Below are 19,320 nucleotides of genomic sequence, written 5' to 3' on the forward strand. Positions count from 1 at the left end.
ACCTTACTAATTATTGGAAGCCTATGGAGAAGATGATCAGACTAAAATTACCCTCCCTTCCAAGCAAAGAGGAAGAAGGGAATTTCAGTAGGTTCTCCAATCAACTGTGACAACCTGGGGCATGGCACAAAGGCAACACAGTCAAATAAGCAAGAAGAGTCCCCTTATTATCTCCAACTTTGTCCCCAATGTTCAGGTTACCTTTGGCTAGAGAAAAACTCTCCTAGGAACAGCCCTTCACTATAGAAAATTCAATTCAAAACAAGGTACATACAGACTGTAACTAAAAATCCAAACAAACCAAGCCAAAGTAATTAACTTGACAGGGCAGGAGAAAGACTTTCAGACTTGAAAGCACGGCAACCCTCGCACAGTTGGGAAGACACCAGGAACACAGATAAGCCACGATGATACCAGATAAATTCATGATTTGCTCCCAACAACTTGCTGTGTGCAGCTTCCCCTTTTATACACTGTGTTCCCAGCTGCAGCTAATGAAGGGAATCAGGGCCCTTTCCTCCCGCATAAGCCATGCAATTTACATTGCTCCCTTCTCCATTCCTCCCTGCATGCCCTAGAATGAAGAGGGGGTGGGCCTGGGTCTTTCCCTGAATTCCCTCTGCCTTGCTCCCTTGCTGTGCCCAGCCAGACTGTGCCCTTCCCCAGTTTCTTCCACAGCCAATGGAGCCACACTCTCACTCCCTGTCAGCTGTTCGGCTTCCTTCTCTCAGTCAGATTCCAACAGGGGCATGACATCAACTATCTACCAAACAAGACACAAGGAACAAAAATAAGGTGAAATGGAAGGCAGAGTGCTCCATTGACAGTGTAAGCCACTAACCTTGTCTCAATGTATAATGTCATCCTCTATCTGCTCCCAATATTCCAGGAGGGCCACATCCACCCATTCTTTCCTGCTACGCATAAAAAGTAACATTCTGTGTCTTGTGCTGGCCCAACAGGTACAATCTATTTCTTCTGTCGGTCTTCATTCCATTATAGGCAAATGCCTCTAGTTCAATTGGCAACTGTCTTCTGTAACAAGCACAACCCCCTGCCCCACCAGTTATGGTCTCTGCCCTCCAGAGCCAATTTATCCTGTTTTCTCGGTCCTCTTCTGGTGAACTTCTGGTATCTTCTCCTTTATTTCACTGTTGGACCAATAACACGTTGTACTCCTTTTGTTTTTATAAATTCACAGGTAGAATGATGAAAGGCTACAATTACTACTTCTTGTTTAACAAACCAATAGAACGATGAAAGACTGAGGTTATTTTTCTTTTCTATCTTTCCTTTTTCTCCCTTTACTTTTTTTAAACTAAATTTTCTGATGGAACAGGGTAGTGCTGAAAGTCAATATCTTGAGGATATTAGATGAGGAGTGTGATCTGGAGATGACTTAGAGGCTGCCTATGTGGATTTTGTCTGGTCTGGGGAAAGCAGGCAAGAATCAGGGCAAGTGGTTCCTTGAGGAGTGATGGAACAGGCAACGGTATTATGGTTGTGATGGGCAGAACAAAATGTGACAGGGAGAGGGGCAGACAAAACACTTGCATGGAAATCAGTTTTGACACTTGAAATAAATTTGGTGTTCCAGTTCCTATGATCTGTGTGACAGAATAGCTAAAGACTTTGTAAACGCAGAGGAGGAGGAACTCAACTCCCAGCTGATCACAAGTGGCTGCAAAAATGACTGATTTTGCTGCCTGGTCACAAAAATCAACTGTTTGAAGTACATGTGGGCAATCTCTAGATCTCTTTCCTTCAGAGAGAATTTTGACTGTCTGGATCTCACATCAAGATGTGTTTTTGGCCGAAATGCTCCTGCAATCTGTATAGAGTGGGGAAAATGTGAGCGCTTGTTTCACTCTCCTCACAGAACACCATCGTGTTCTGAGCCATAAAAATGTGTAGTTTATTTTTTTGTACTCTCTCTTTAAGATTGAAAAACCTCCTAGCCTACACATCACTGACTGTTTCCCTTCAATCCATTTAAATGAAAAAAAAACTAGTTATTTTCAACTTTGAAAAGAAGCTTCAACTTTTTGCAATATACAGCAAAGAAATGACTTAGATTTTAGACTTGTTTCTAAACAGTTTAAATAGTAAGACTGTGAAAATGATTTAAAGAAGGATTTTGAAAATAATTAGAAAGATTCTCATGTGGGAAAAATCTGCTTTGTTTATGTCAATGTAAAACAAGACTTTGAAGGCCAATTACTAAAGCATATGATGGCTACTTTAAAGGAGCCTTTTGATCTATGGGTATGTGAAATGCTTGAGCTTTGTAACTCTTTATTGGAATTAAAAGTTGTTACTGAAGATGTACAAACTCTTTAGAAGACAACCAAAATGGACTTTGAAGTGGGCCTAAAAACTACAACTTACAAGAAAGAAATGGAAATTTAGATTTACAAGTAGAATTGGGTAATCATATTAGGGTTTTTTGCTAGTTTCCTTTGTTTAATACAATTCTTAATACAATTATTGGGGGGGAAAGAAAAATAGAGGAGAGAGGAGAGAATAAGGAAGGAAACAGGGCTGCAATAGAAGAGATTCTTGAGTGTAGGTGAGGAGGGAAGCTTGAAAAGAGACCCAGAGTAACTATAAGTTGGTAATATTCAGTCAATTTTGTGAAAGAATTCCTTAGACAAGCTTTCAAGATTAATGTTGAGCTCTGAAAGGCTGGCGAACTCAAGAACAAGAATCACTTAGATTTCTTGAAAGATCATTAATGCTAGTAGGCATTAATAAGAAAACCTCCTTTTCAAAAACCTTCAGAAATCAACTCATGTAATTTGATCTGATCTTCTGATTAGTCCCACCATTCCAGTAAAACATCTCTGTTATTTTCAAATTTGGGTTATTCTGTAGTGTTAATTTCTCATATGATTTGGAATCAAAACACAACCATTTACCTATTAATAACCAAATGTGTCTAGCAGCTTTCCAGAGTGGAAATAAAGACCCTCTGTTTGGCATAGGTGATCCTAAAATGAGCCAAATTTCAGAGATATGAACCCAAATATTTTATGAAATCTATACAAATTGTATATCTTAATTATTTGTAGCCACAAAGGCAGTAAATTAGACTTCTTCCAGTTTATTTATTTATTTATTTATTTAATTTTAATTAATTAATTTATATTCCTGCCTATTCGCCCATGGCGACTCGAGGCGGCTTACACAATGTAAAACCATATTTAAAACAAAAAATAAAAATAAAAAAACAATAAAAACCAACAAAAAAATCAAATGAATTAGTAAAGTACAATAGAACAAAATTTGGAAAAAAATTTAAAAAATGATACAATGGTAATAGTTTATATATTATATTACTAAATAAATTCAAAAGGATATTGCAAAATTATCAAGGATAGCCACAATATCATCAGCATATATAAACAAATTATATTACGTGCCAAATGCAACCACACCCTAATGTTTAATGGGTGAAGTTCAAGAATCTAATTGAAGATTACGGACAATGTGTGTCTTTGTTAGGTGCCATGATATAACTTGATAGGTTGTTAAGAGACAAATTCACTTATCATAACTCTAATACTAAGGTACTAAATTGAAATGCTATGAACAAAAGATAGTAGAAGCCTGTATCTTTTTATAATGCCCTTTATATATTTCATATTAACTACATCAAAGGATTTTTCAGCATTCAACAAAATTAGAACAGCTAATTTCAGTTTGTATGCCATGATATCCATAGTATCAATCACAAGAAGCATATGGTCATAAAAGTTTTATGTTTTCATGTTTTGTGTTTTGTTTGTGTATGTTTGTTTATTGAAAATTAATAAAATTCATTTTTTAAAAAAAGAAGGATATGGTCAAATGCTTTTGTATTTTTTATAAATCCAGTTTGAGATGAATGAATTACAGATAGTATTATTTTTGTACCTCCTGATTACAGCTGCAGTTAATATTTTAATATTCAGATTAAATAAAAATATTGGTTATATTGTTTGCTCATCTTCTCTTTCTCAAGCTTTAATATTGCTGCAATATAAGCCTCATAAAATAATACTAAAATAAAAATTAAATGATTGATTATAGAGCTCCAATATTGGTGCTAACAACTCTGCAAACATTATTTCAAAAAATGGGTCAAGAAGAATGTCCTTGTTTTTGTTCTCATGTGTTTATATATATTTATTACCACAAAATGGAAAGACATAAATCAATACTGATGCCAAACATAGGATCAACTTCTTGCATTTTAGAAGTCATGGATCAAACCTCCTTCTATTTGTTAAATTCTATATTGACACATGTCTTCACTGACTGTCAGATAAGTTGACTTCTAAATGCTAGGCTGTTGATTTAACAGTTGCTTCTTCACAAACTGAACAGCAAACTGTTCAAACTAGTTTAAATTGAAGTCACATAACAATATTTATTTTCAGTCAAAAGTATGTCATATGATTAATTGCCCTGATAAATCCTAAGCATCTGTCCATAAACCTTCTAGTTGATGGGAAGAGAGTAATACAATGTTCTCTTGCAAGTATTGTCTAAATTAGCGATCTTGCTTTACAGAATGGAATTAGAATAACAACTACTTTGTATGAATCTACTTAGAAAAATGTGTTCAAATACATGGTGCAAATACATAATCTATGTGTACATAGACATAGTAAAAGAATAAATATAAAAGCATAACTGATTTGATTCTTAACAATGAAAGATTAATCAAATCAATGAATATTACAAGAGTGATGAAGTGATGATTGTTGTTTTTGTTTTTGTTGCCCAATTGATTGTTTGGGGGAGCAAGTGTCAGGATTATATGTAAGGGAGAAAAGGAAATTGGAGTAAAATGGAGTTAAAGTAGAATGACTGCAGTAAGAAAAGTACAAGATTTGAATGAAACAGTATAGAAGATAGATTAATCTCTGAAGAGAATGATTGGAAAATAGGCAAAAGAAAAGAAGAACTGCATGTTTCTTGGAGAAGAGCAAAATGAAGTATATTTCATAGAATCACTCAATGTCTGGAATGGTGCAAGTGGAAAATATGAGAAAGAATGCTAAATGGAATGATAAAAGGAAAGGATGCGGATGGGGGAGGAAGAATGCTACAAAACTGAGGATGAGAGACAGATATTGTATTATGTGTATAACGAGAAAAGGATAGTTCAGTGAATAATATAGTTAAAGAAAGCAAGGAATGGTTATGATTAAAGGAGGCAAAGAAAACATGGAGCAGTGGAAACAAAATATTGTTTTGGAAGTGAGCAGTCTAAGCAAGAATGCTGTAGCAGAATGAATTTAGAATAAAAATTAGGGAATGATTTGGGATATCAAAGTATTCTAGAGATTTATGCACAAATTGTGATGATTTGTTGACAAGTGGAATTGGAAAATGAAAACTGCAAAAGTGTTCCAAGAAAAAAAAACGGTTATAAAATGAATGAAGTTGAAGATGTAAATGCATATGAACTTTTGTTTACAGATCATGTCTTGTTGTTTGAGAACCCAGATGCAAATGTTGGGCATACTGCATAATGCAATGAAAAAAATGCACCTGGAATTTATTATACAGAAATAAGAGACAAGGTCAAGAATACATGGATGCTGAATGAATGTAGACTCAGTACAGAAATTAACTGTTAGTATGAAACAGGTACTTTAAGATGGTTTTGTTTTTATTTTTGTATTGTATATAAACCAAAACAAAAAAACATAGCTGAATGTAGTTGATGAAGTCCTGAAGGAAAACAAATCAAAGCACAAAAGCAATGAATGAACCAGAATATGATGGAAACAAATATAATTTGCATGTCTTGAAAAGTATGTTTTGTTTTTTCTCTTAAAAAAACCCCATACCTTTATTTGTTTTTTTCTAACTTTTACTCCTCTCCTGTACTCTGGATTATTTTATCCTACAAAGGAGTAGTATGATGAATCTGGATGCAAATGCTAACAACGAATAATAATTCCATTAAGGAGAGAATATTTTTTAATCTCCCTTTGATCTGCATAGGCAGGTTGCCCCAGCACAGGCGCAGGCCACTGTTTTTATGAGCAGGAACGCATGCTTTCTCTCTCCCGCTCTTCCATGAGAAAGGCAATAACCATACTAGTAATTTCCTGCTATGAATCAAAAGTAGTTTTTTCAGAGATGACCAGCACTGCGGTGTTGTACAGCTTGCCTACTGTTTGTTCTTTATTCTATTTAACTTTAGTCCAATTGACTACTTAAACTTCTTCTTTAGTCACAGGTTGCTGCCCTGTATGGTCATTTTGTCCTCACTGCTCCTTCCTGAAAGCTCCTCAACCAGTGAATCTCTGTTTTTTGTTTTCTATTTATTTACTGGATCTTAAAAGGAAAGTTAGTTGGGGGAATCCAGGAAAGCATTTTTAACAACTTTGCCAGTAGAATGGGGAAGACAAATCTCCCTCTTCTTCACAGATGGAATGATGAAAAGAAGGATTTTAAAAAAACAGATAAGAATTCTCTCAAATGTTCTTTATTGTGCAAACAATAAAATGGTAGTATTTTTTCAGTTTAGAAATTATTTGTGTACAGTTTAATTTTTACACTTTTATGTTTAATTCACACAAATATTCATTTCCTATATTTTTCAGTAAATTCCCTCTATAACAATATTCAGATCAAAACATAATTCTAGGATGGTTGACCTTGAATCTTATTCATATTATTACATTCTGTTGTGCACTGATTGCACATAGTGGATTGTTAATGTGTTTTGCAGTATCTGTATGTTGCAATTTCCAAGAGAGCGAATTCTTGTTTTTCTTCTATCTGAATCTCTCCCTTTAAAACAAAAAATTATTTTGGTGTGCATGCGTGCATATATTTGCACACTGGCATTGTAAAGCTTTCATTTTCCAGAAAACAACATTGGTCCAGTTTTTAACTGGCCACTTTTTGTGAGTGTATTAAATCTGTAGCTTGGTTCACTGTCAGCTTTAGGCAAACTACTGAGCTGTTATTAATCTGCTTCCATGGTAACTGCTGCTTACAAGCCTAAGGACAAAAATGTGTTCTTCTGCTAAGCTGCACAAGAGGTTCTAGTGATACTTTAGACAAAATGGCCATTGAAAGGCAATTGCATTGATGTGTATCAGTCATGCATATTTTACAGTCAAGGAATTTTGGTATCTTGGGTTAGTGTTGCACATTATCACTGTTTTTCCACATTCTATTTTTAATATTTTCCATTGCAGTTTTTTTAATCAAGTTATTTTCTCCATTTGTATTTGCACTTTACATATAAGCTTTTATCTCCTCAAAGACTACATAATTTAAATGAACAATTCTTTTCTTGGTAACTGCTGTAATGTAATAAATATGAATATTAACATACTATTTGTAAGAAAAGGAATGATATGCAGAATTTGGTTGACATAAAAATAACATTGAAATATTAAATAAGATAACAATGAAAGATTATAACTTAATAAAAATAACTGTACTATTGTTAGAATTATGTAACTTGTCAAACGTAAATATGATGAATATTATTTTATGTGTATTAAATAAGTTTTAAAATGTGATTAAAAAGGGTTTTTTTTAAATATAGTGGCATTATTAAACATCAGATGGGATAAATGATGGAAGATTATGACCCATATAAATTTGTGAATTATTATTAGAACTATATAAGTGTAAAACACTACAAATATGATTAACAATATTTTATTCGTAGTAAAAAGAGGGATATTTAGAACATGAAGATTGACACAAAAATAACATGCTGAAATAGTGAATAATCAAAGAATGAAAGATTATAACTCAACAAAATATGTGTATTAATATTAAATTTTATAAGATTGTCAACTGTATTAAATATGAAGAATATTGTCATATTTGTCTTAAAATGTAAGACACTCCAGGACCACACTGTTCACACATTGATATATTTGTAAAAAAAGAAAAAAATCTTAAAAAGCCACTTTTTCAAACAACTGGAGAGCAGCAGGACTTTATGGAGTGTGTACTGAGTTTCAGTGACAGAAGTCTAAGAGCACCTAGAAATCCATATACAGATTACTGGCAAGCTCCATTCCATTGTAGCAGGAGAGTGTGAGAATTCTTTGCTTTCTAAGGACTGAACATGACACAGCATACAGCACATCTGTACACGCTTCTTTATTGCACCTTCCCCAGTAAATAGCCTATTGCTCTCCACTTTTCTAGGATTTTAGAAGTCCTTGCCATGTCTTTAAAACTCAGCCTTTTAATACTTGGTCCAAACAAAGTCTCAAAGTCTATAAAGTAGGACACAATATTTGCTTTTTGTCAAAATTCTTCTTCTATGTCTGTTTTCCTTTTCCTCCTCCCTCCTTGTCATCTTCCTAATTTTATTTAATGTCTATCCCATCAAATTACTTTGGGTGGCAAACAATAATCAGATAAAACTATGCTAGTTTGGGATTGGGTGTTGGTGTGGATATTCGTGTTCTAGTTGCAACTAAGGTCCTGGCAAAGCTCCAACCTCCAGGCAGAACTCCCACTAGGATATGCTATGTATGAAGGAAACAGAGATGGGGAGTGTTTCTGCCTGACTGCAGCTGCTTTTTCATAGAATAGAATAGAATAGAATAGAATAGAATAGAATAGAATAGAATAGAATAGAATAGAATAGAATTCTTTATTGGCCAAGTGTGATTGGACACACAAGGAATTTGTCTTAGTGTAAATATTCTCGGTATACATAAAGAAAAGATACATTCGTTAAGAATCAAGAATCATAACGTACAACACTTAATGATAGTCATAGGGTACAATCAACAATCAAATCATACTAGGAAACAGTCAATATAAATCGTAAGGATACAAGCAACAAAGTTACAGTCCTACAATCACAAGTGGGAGGGGGATGGGTGATAAGGAGTGATGAGAAGATTAACAGTAATAGTAGTGCACACTTTGTAAATAGTTGAACAGTGTTGAGGGAATTATTTGTTTAGCAGAGTGATGGCTTTCGGGAAAAAAACTGTTCTTGTGTCTGGTGTGGATAGCAACCCCAACTTGCTCCCTCACAAAGTGTGATGATTCCTTTTATTGTGACTTGCTCCAAGTAGCATTCTTTATTCTCAGTCAGTAAATTCTTGTGAGCACGTATTCTAGTTTGATTCTGATTGTTTGCTGTTTTAGCTTGCTGCATTACAGTATTTTGATTTTGTTTGCTTTCTATATTTAATGTAACAAATTTATTTAATATGATGGATAGCACTTTTTTTTGCTGTCCTAATCCACCCTTCTTTCTGTACTTGACATAGAATAAAATCATTTCATTACCGCAATGAAACCATTTGACATCAATGCCTATGCTTATCTATGCATTCAGATCCTAGTTAGTTTCTTTCAATATGGAAGGAATTAACAATCTTTGCAAACATCTTTCCTGTTACATTTCAATTTGTCTGACATGTAGGAAAGGGTTTGCTCCCATGGAAAGAAATATTATTGCTCCAAATTCATCCAGTTATCTTTCAATACAATTAAGTTACATATATCATCTTTAAAAAGAACTATATAAAAATATAGTTAAAAAAACATATTAACTGTGTTATTGAAATTTGAGAAATCTGATCCTATCATAAAGCTGGGTTTTATTTATCCAATTTCATTTTTAAAAATAGTTAAATAATTGTTTCAGTCATACCAGACAATGAAATAAATAAATTCTGGTCTTTCAAACACTTTCTCCATATTCAGACATCAGATTAAATTAGTTAATGTGTCGTTCAGGTTAAAGCAAACTGACCATTTTTGAAGCTTCTAAATATTGTCTTTTATGTACACTGTAGCAGCTCACCTAAATCAGTGTAAAATATAAGTTCAGATTTACATTGGGGATTACCTGGTTCCTATTCTTGGCTCATTAAATTGCAGAAATATCCTAATGAATCATATGGTGCATTGAATATGTTTACATTTTATTGTGTTAGGTAAGAAATATTTTTTTCTTTCCTTTTTTTGTAGTGTAAATTATTTAAGCTTTTTCATCAGCAAATGTTGTGGAGTTAAAGCTAATTATGATCTTTATCTTAAAGGTAAGATCTTTCTGTAAGTCCAGACCCCAGATTTCCATTCCTGCTGTGTTGTTTTGCTCCATTGGTTTTTTGGAAGCTCATCTAATACCCAGAATTAGGTTTTTGGAGAAAACATGAAAAACGTCAGCAAATAGCTTATGTGGCAAGAATCAATTCCACAAGCAGGTGAATTGTCACTATTGTACTTTAAGATGGCAGGTGTATAAGGACGTTAGTTGGTTAAATTAAGTGCAACTCTTTAGCATTCATGGTTTTTATCAAATGGAAATCTGAATAATTGTTCTCAAATGTTTCCCTCCCCCCCTTTTTTTTCTTGTCTAGGCTGTTTTGAATGTTGCATTAAGTGCCTGGGAGGAGTTCCATATGCTTCACTTGTGGCAACAATACTCTGCTTCTCTGGAGTGGCATTGTTTTGTGGCTGTGGTCATGTGGCTCTTGCAGGAACTATATCCATCCTTGAACAGAATTTTTCCACAAACGTGACTGACCATGCTTTGTTATCTGAAGTGTAAGTGTGAATCTATTTTTTTTTCTTTATATAACAAAGGTAGTGAAATTATTAACCAATGAAATTGCCAAAGCAATAATAGATGTAAGCAATGTTATACATGTCTTCAGAGAGATCAACACTTGAGGAGAGATGTCTATGGAGATTCTTGTAGTTGTCCCAAAGATGCTTTTTCAAGAGGCAACTGGACTTTCTTGGGTTTTTTTGAAGATGTTTTGCTTCTCATCCAAGAAGTTTCTTCAGAGCTGAATAGGAAGCTCTGAAGAAACTTCTTGGATGAGAAGTGAAACGTCTTCAAAGAAAAACAAGAAAGTCCAGTTGCATCTTGAAAAAGCATCTTTGGCACTTGAGTTGAGAATTTATCAAAAGGAAAATGTATTAATTTCTGGAGAACTTTTTAAAATACTGTTTGACTAATGACATTCAGTGGGCCTGAAAGTGTAATGAAGACAAATTGGCTGTTAGGATTCAATATGTACTTTCGCTTCAAATGTTTTGTTTAATTCAACAGGGAAAAGAAAATTATAAAAGTAGCAATCGATCTCAGAAAGAGGGCATAGTTATCCAACTCCATAACAACTACTGGAGAGAAAAAAGGAGCTGTTGCCAGGAGATGAGACCCACTAAAATATATTGGAGAAAAACATGAGAAAGAAACACTGCAAACTTTAAAAATAAAATAATAAATATAATGAATAACTTGAAGGTTTCATGAAATTTCTTTCATCCTTGCAACAAAATTATATGGAAGATGTATAATAAACTATGACCTCATCCTAGCTTGAAGCTAAAGAAAGCATATTGAAAGCTTTAGCTTCCATTTTCATTGAGATACAGAGCTCAGCTTGTTTATAATTCTGGTCACTGCAATTGAACTAAACAAATACCCAATGCATTATATCAAACATAGAAGATAAATCAAATTAGTCTTTATGAATCAAAATTGCTGGATTTACCTAAATATAAAATTCTGTTTCACAGTTGATTCACCAAAGCAAGGGTACAATATACAAATATACTTTATTGTACAAGCTTCCTATTGCAGTCATTTTAGATTTCTCTTACAACTTTTAGAGCATTTTGAAGAAGACATTAAGAAAGTAGTTTTTTCTTAAATTCTTTTTAAAAAGCTTGAGATCTAGATTTATATGCAGTCTGGTAAATTGAATGCTTTTCTTTTCCTTCATTAATGCCTCGCATCAGTATGAAAGGATTTAATTTCTGGTCCACAGTGGCAAAATTATAAATAATTTTTTTGCTTAAACAGTCTGCCATCAAAGAATATCATGAGCATTACATCAAATATTGTAAGAATTTATTCCTTTCTCAAATTGATTTTATCTATTTTAAATAAATGGCTTATGGATATGGAATATATGTAAGTAAACTCTACCAATACCTTATAGTGAAAAATCCCCAATGGCTTTTAAAGTATCCCAGCAGTTCAAGACAAAATATCCAGCTCCAAGTAGGAGTCTACATCAACAGAGAGGAAATTGAGATGCTACAGACTTTCTCAGCTATTCTTTCTACCGCAAGATGCATTGTCAACATCACACTAGAGCAGAGACCAGGTTACCAACCAAGGACTTGGTAACAGTAACAGTTACTGGTTTAAGATTCAAATTTTTTCGTTAAGTGTACTCCTATTAGTTTTGTCAGGTAAATATTTATTCAAAGTGGAATGCCAAAATGGATAAGAAGCTACTATCATAGGGGCTTTGGGCAATATTTCTTACTTCTCCAGGCTAATCAGATTCTTCTGCAAAGATGACAAAGATATGGACCATCAAAATTGAGTTCACATAACAATATAGGTTAGATAAAAAATCCACTTTGGGACATGTATGGTAAATTATTCAACCCCAATCACTTTCCCAAAGCTCAAACAAAATTCTGTTAGGGCCAGGGCTTTTTACATTTTAAAAACAAAATACTCCAAAATTCTCCTGGGCAAAAGAACCTGTCTTGATGAATCTAGAAAAGTGGTAAAAATAAATGTTTTATTATACTGTCCTTTCTGTGAGAATTTGTGTTTAAATACATTAGCCATAAGCTGCAGAATTACCTGAGTCGACTGGGTGAATTTTTTATCTTTCAGGTTCTTTGGGATGTAAAGTATTGCATAACTCTTAGGCTAATCAACCTTTGCTGTGAAAATCTAATAGCAGGTCATTCAACATGATGTCTTGGATGGGATGAGCTGTCATTAAAGTTTAATAGTGTTTTATAAATATGCATATGACTTTTTGTTGCAAATAAAGATAGATGTATGCAACCTTTTAAGAGGCCTGAATTTGTATTGTATAGGAAAAATGTTTAATTTCTATAAAAAATGCTTAATATCTATTTTTTAAATCAAATTGGAATTTTACCTTCCAGGACTTCTGAAGTCATGAATATGTTACCAGATGCTCTTGATGTAGCAATCAATTATGGAATAAACAATTGGAAGTGTTGGGAGATTTCTAGTCCAGTTCTCTTTCCTATGCTTAATATCCTAAGAGTCCCTATCATACCGAGTATACATACTAGTTCTGCCAAATTTCATAGAAAATATCACTATCAATGATAGAATAAATAAGGGTTAGAAGTCCAATGATGCTTTGATTTTATTTATATCCATGTGTGTCTGTATTTGAGTGAATACATATATAACAGACCTTGGTTAATGACCATAATTGAGTCTGAGAATTCTGTTACCACCTGATGTGGTTATTAAGCACATGTCACATAGTTACCATTTACAACCTTCTGATGACTTTCCTGCTATATAGTTGCTTGTTGGAAGCCAGAAGTAAAGGTCAAAAATGACAATCATGTATTGGAACTACCATAATTCAAGCTGGTTGCCAGGTACCCAACTTGCCCTCACATGACTATGGGATGCTGTGATGGCCGCAACTTCAAGGACCAGCTCTTAGTCTTGTTCAGCTCTGACATAACTTTCTAGCACTTTGTTCTACTCTTCATATGATGATAAAAGACATAATTTTAACTGCCTTATTTCCTTTTCAGAATAAAACTAATGCAATATGTGATCTATGGAATTGCGTCATTTTTTTTCTTGTATGGAATCATTCTGCTAGCAGAAGGTTTTTATACCACAAGTGCTGTGAAGGAGCTGCATGGTGAATTCAAAACAACAATCTGTGGTCGTTGCATCAGTGGAATGGTAAGTATGTTTTAGCATAAATCACTATTCCTCTGGTAAAAGCTTTCAAGTGTCGGATTAAATTTTATCAATAATGCACAACAATTCCATTGCCAGATAGTATTTTGTACTTACCATGGAAGGGCTGTTCACAAATCTGTTTTCAGAGATACTGATCTTACCAGGGCATCCTTCATTCTGAAGAGTAACAGAAATCATTACATTTAGATATTTATTTTACCACATATCATTTGATACAATCTGGGGCTTCCTTGTTCATATTAATTTTCTTGTAAGTTCCTTCTTGTGTTTCCAAGTATATGAAATACAGTTGGGAAGGCTTTCCTTACTGCCTACAAATACGAAATGCTCAAATTTGCCTTTAAATGAAGAATGTTACGTATTGTTTAATTAGAAAAGAATTAACCTAGGTTTTTAAGAAAAGTATGTGGAAATAATTATTCTTTACAATTTTGCAGGCTAGTTTTATGTGTACTTCAGGATCTTTTATTGATCCAGTTTATTTTTCCACCAGATTTTAAAACTGAAGCTACTTAAGCTATGAGCATCTAAGATATAGGAAGGTCACTGACATTTTGCTTCCTGCTTGTGAGCTGGCTCCCTATTGATGCAGTTGAAAGACAGATCATTATTTTGTGTAATTATTGCTTGTGTGCTTAAGAATTAGGTTGGATTTATGTATTTGTGGAGTAATGTTTTGTATTTTGTATCTTTTTTCTGTTTTGTTCTTTTCATGAAAACAGTAAACTTAATTATAAATATAATGACAGGATACTCAGGGGTGTCAAACTTGCGTTGTCACGGCATCATCATGTGATGTATTGGGACTTTTTCTCCCTTCGCTAAACTGGGGGGGGGGGGCACATGCCACATTCGGCCTGCGGGCCGTGAGTTTGACACAAACGTCTTTTGTTATTTTTTTTCTATGACCACAGTGGTTAGTGTTGGTATTTTTGCAATTTTTTAATCTAATCTTTTACTGTAGATATTTTATTTCTTTTCCAACATTTGCATACAATAATCCTGTTGCAGTTACCATATACAATATTAATTTTCCATATTCTAATTCCACTTCCATAAAACTCAGTAGGGCTAATTCTAATTTTCGCAAGCATGGTGGACTTTTACTCCTTTATAAGAGGACATAGTTGACTGGCCAACAATAATAGACAGTGCTCTGTTGACCATCTAGCTCATGAACTACACTGACTTAATACATTGCCGGAGGGAGGAGCTATGTTATTATTGGAGTAGAAATGTAAATCAGTGATCTTATCAGGCTCTTTATTGGATAAATAGATGGTTAAATAAATGGAGGTGTATTCTATTAGAGACTTGAATTGAATAGAATAATTTATTTGGCCAAGTGCGATTACACACACAAGGAATTTGTCTCCATTATAGAAGCAGTCAGTGTACATGCAAAACAATAAAATAGCAATAGCACTTAGATGTATATACTGCTTTACAGAGTTTTCCAGCCCTCTCTAAGCAGTTTACAGAGTCAGCATATTGCCCCCAACAATTTGGCTCCTCATTTTATCCACCTCAGGAGGATCGAAGGCTGAGTCAATCTTGAGCCTGGTCAGATTTGAACTGCCAAATTGCAGGCAGCTGGCAGGCAGCAGAAGTAGCTGGCAGTAATGCACTACCATAATAATACCAATAATAAAGGGGGAACAAAGAAGATAATAAGGATAAATAATAAATAAATAATAATACTCACTACATGAGTAAATATACATAGACATTAGATAGCACTATGAGAATTAGGTGTTCAATAGAGTGATGGCACGAGGGAAAAACATTGTACCTTGCCTAGTTTTTTTTTTGACATATAATGCTCTATAGCAGTGGCCCCCAACCTTTTTTGTGCTGCGGCCTGGTACCGGCATCACAAAATCATCCACGGCCCGGTACCGGCATCAGCAAACATGGCAAGGTGAGCCGAGTGACCGGCCAGCCAGCCGTCCCCCGCTTCTCCCCGCCACCTTCAACTCCTCCTTTGTACCTTTGTCGATGGGCTTCGGGCTTCGGGATGGTCGCTCGTCTCGTCTCGCCTTGCCATGCGTGCTGAAAGAATCCTCGCGCCTTAGTTTTCTTCGAAGCCGCCCCCCCGATGAAACTAAGGCGCGAGGATTCTTTCAGCACCCAAACGCCGCTTTCTACCCAGAAAAGGAAGCACCGGAAGCACTTTTTCATCAAAACAAGACGGCGGTGCCCAGCAAACCGGCGGCCCGGTAGAAATTGTTCCACGGCCCAGTACCGGTCCGGGGACTGGTGGTTGGGGACGCCTGCTCTATAGCACCATCCTGAGGGGAGGAGTTGGAATAGTTTATGTCCAGGATGTGAAGAGTCTCTAGATATCTTCTCGGCCCTCCATTTGACTCATGCAATGTACAGGTCTTCTGTGGAAGGAAAGATGGTTGCAATTGTTTTTTCTGCAGTCTTCACTATCTGTTGAAATTGGTTCGGTTGCTGCACCAAACCAGACAGACTTAAGGGTTTTGCTCTTGACAGTAAATCCAAATTGAAAAAAGGGCATTAAAGATGTGTTTATCAGATTTTTACCAATTGAGGTAAATTTGAAAGGGTTTTATGTCAGATAATTTCTCATCCTAATTAACATTGGTGAAAGTGAGGGAGAATTAAACTGTAGAATCCTGCAGCTATCCCTTAAATTTGGGTACTATTTCATAGCTACTAAATTTACTTGAAAGGCTGGAATCATAGTTGTATACTTAAAGCATGCCTTTTTTTATAGGAGACCTATCTGTCTGTGTTTATGTTATTCCAAATAGTGAGTACTACTTGAGCCAGCTGTAAAATATAGTTTGATAAAATGTCTGATTCATAGGAGTAGTTCCAGGGCATACCTCTGTCTGTTAATATTCTTTTCAGTGAGTATTTTAAAACTGTCTAATTTCTCATTGATACTGTTTATATTTATATAGACTTCCAATCCTCCATCTTTCTATTAGAACTCAAAAAGTTTCTAATGCAGTCTTAAAATACTCATCATAGCAATAATTACAGTACTGGAGTAGAAAATTGTGTAAAGCAAAAGTCCTTGGCTTGTTACAGGGGGCACAACTCTGTGTTTATTCCCCTAGTTTAGAAGCTACTCAGTCTAAGTTTGCAAAAACCATACTCCATGTCCCATGCTCAACTTCAAATTCCTTTGTTTGGCTAGAGCTTGGCCATCTTCTGTTTCCCTGACACAAGTCCTTTGGAGTGAGTCTCTGGATCACTCCTCTGTTTGACAGATTTTCCTCATCTCTGAGAAAGCAAATTGATTTTAAGTAATCAATTGAATGGTAAGCATAATGAACACTTTTTCCTCATAATGAACACTTGCTTGTAGCTAATTCCTCACTGTATTTTATTGACTTTCAAGCTGAAATTATGATTTCATTAAGCACAATTTAGAAAGTCAGACTATTTTGATGGTAATATATTTTTAAACAGAGTAGGTTTTGTTGGATATGGAAAGTATTTATAGAAAGATAGGTCCAGTCATGTGGAATATCAAAAATGTGCTAGTTTCCTCTGACTCAAATTCACTATAAATAAACTGCAAAATGTCTGTTTTCTTCGCAGTTTGTTTTCCTCACTTATGTTCTTGGGGTGGCCTGGCTGGGTGTTTTTGGCTTTTCTGCTGTGCCAGTCTTTATGTTCTACAACATGTGGTCAACTTGTGAGGTCATCAGATCACTCTCCGCAAACATGACTTCAGCAGACCAGATCTGTGTGGATATCCGGCAGTATGGTACTTATCTTAATCTAATTAAATGTTTTATCCTCTTTACTTGTCCTGCCATCAAGAGGAATTGTCTTATCCTTACAAAATAAACTGAGAAGCAGCTATATGTGGATTTTCATTATTGCTTTTGCAAATAATGTAGATTACACTGGCCTGTGCATGTAAACAGATACCTTTTACCCTGTTTTCTCACTTTGAAATGAACATACTTATTAACTGGTCAGTAAATGCAGCGATAAAAGGTTGACAATAAGGCTGATATTTTATACACACAATGGAGAGCTTGATATAGTCAGTGTTCTGTTATTGTCAAATTTGGTAATGTGGTAAATCATGTATGAAAAGTGGACAAAACAATTATAAACGTATGCAGAAAGGTATCCAATGGAATGAAGAGCCGGAGGATTAAAGTTCTATTTTTAATATATATAGACCATATATCTACAGTATATTAATTAGTTTCAATTTGCTTGCTACCATGACACTTTAGATATTGTATTAAATGTGAGATAATGTTCTATTGCAGTGTTGGATGATGATCCAAATCTTTGGAATGAGGCTGAGGATATTATCATTCTTTAAAAAGAGAGGGTGTAAGGAAAAAAAACCTAACTATTGCACTTACAAATGAACTATGAGTTCTAAAAAAATAACATGTGAATATAATAATATTATAAATAGCACAATGGTGAAAATCACATGCATAAAAACAGATATAGTAATAAAATATGGCCTGCATAAAAAGATAACCCATTATCTTTTTGACAACCTATAAAAATAATTCAGACTAAACAATAGAAGGCGAGCCATTTTCCATCCAAAAAAAATTACAAATCCTACTAATTGTGATGACCCGTGGTCTCTCAAAATAACCCAAAACATATATTAAAGTCCAGTAAAGCCTTCAACTTAACTTCACTGTTTTATTAGGCACAGTTTAAAGTCACAAAAGTAAATAATGAGGCAAACAGAAAACCAAAACAAACCGCATTGATGAGAGTTCTGAAGCAAGCCAAGATAACTAATCATAAATTCCAGGAAAATAACCGAGGAGAGTCCATGGGAAGAACGCCAGCAAAGATAAACCTCTTTCAAAGTGAACACTAAACTTTGACTCCAGCAATTCTGACTGCACAGTTACAAACTTATATACATTTGCTCCCAGCTGCAAGCCACGAGGAGGATCATGGTAATCTCCTCTTGAGTAGACCTCGCTTTTCCCTGATCCTCTCCTCCCTGCATGACCTAGGATAGATAGGGGATGGGCCTGGATCCTCCTCTGACTGCTCAGCCGGCCTCTGCCCTTCCCCAGCCTCCTCCACCACCTCTGGAGCCACACTCCCTGTTGGCTGTTCTTCCTCTTCCTCAGAGTCAGTCTCCACCGGGGCATGACACTAATTGATTAAGATAAGAACAGTGACTCCCCATATTTTATGGAATGAGCCAACGCAACTTGTAGTGAAGGATGCTGAGAATCATAGACAACTGTTTCCCAACCTCTGGATAAAATCCTTTTTAAACAAGCAAAGAAACTTGCCATGATCATTCAGGACTTCAATTCAAGTTTGTATCTATTCCATCTTTCATGGCTATGACAGACTGCTAAGAGATTTTCAGATACATACTTTATTGCTTATATTCAGAGTCACAAAAATAGAATCTCCTAAAACAGGGGTATCAAACTTGATTTCATTGAGGTTGTTGTGGCTGAAAATGGGGCACAAAGGGGCTAGGTACATCACCTTGTGCCCCATTTTCACTGGCAGAGGGCTGCTGGAGACCCCACCCAGCTTCATTTTTGCTGGCAGAGGCACCATGGGCTGGTCCTTTG

General features: G+C 35.1%; 1 protein-coding gene across 10 annotated transcripts in view; it reads left to right on the top strand.

The window, feature by feature from the left end:
• The window catches only part of GPM6B (glycoprotein M6B), a 109,832-nt gene that overhangs the window by 84,907 nt on the left and 5,605 nt on the right, over window positions 1-19,320 (top strand). For all 10 annotated transcript variants that reach the window (XM_087938322.1, XM_087938320.1, XM_087938317.1 and 7 more), the window contains 3 exons: window positions 10,365-10,551; window positions 13,570-13,726; window positions 17,327-17,495. In XM_087938322.1, the coding sequence (XP_087794448.1) occupies window positions 10,365-10,551; window positions 13,570-13,726; window positions 17,327-17,495 (513 nt within the window). The remainder of the gene's footprint in view (window positions 1-10,364; window positions 10,552-13,569; window positions 13,727-17,326; window positions 17,496-19,320) is intronic.

This window comes from Pseudonaja textilis, chromosome 8, assembly GCF_049901715.1.
Source record: "Pseudonaja textilis isolate UNSWEBS1 chromosome 8, rPseTex1.2, whole genome shotgun sequence".
In the NCBI taxonomy this organism is placed as follows: Eukaryota; Metazoa; Chordata; class Lepidosauria; order Squamata; family Elapidae; genus Pseudonaja; species Pseudonaja textilis.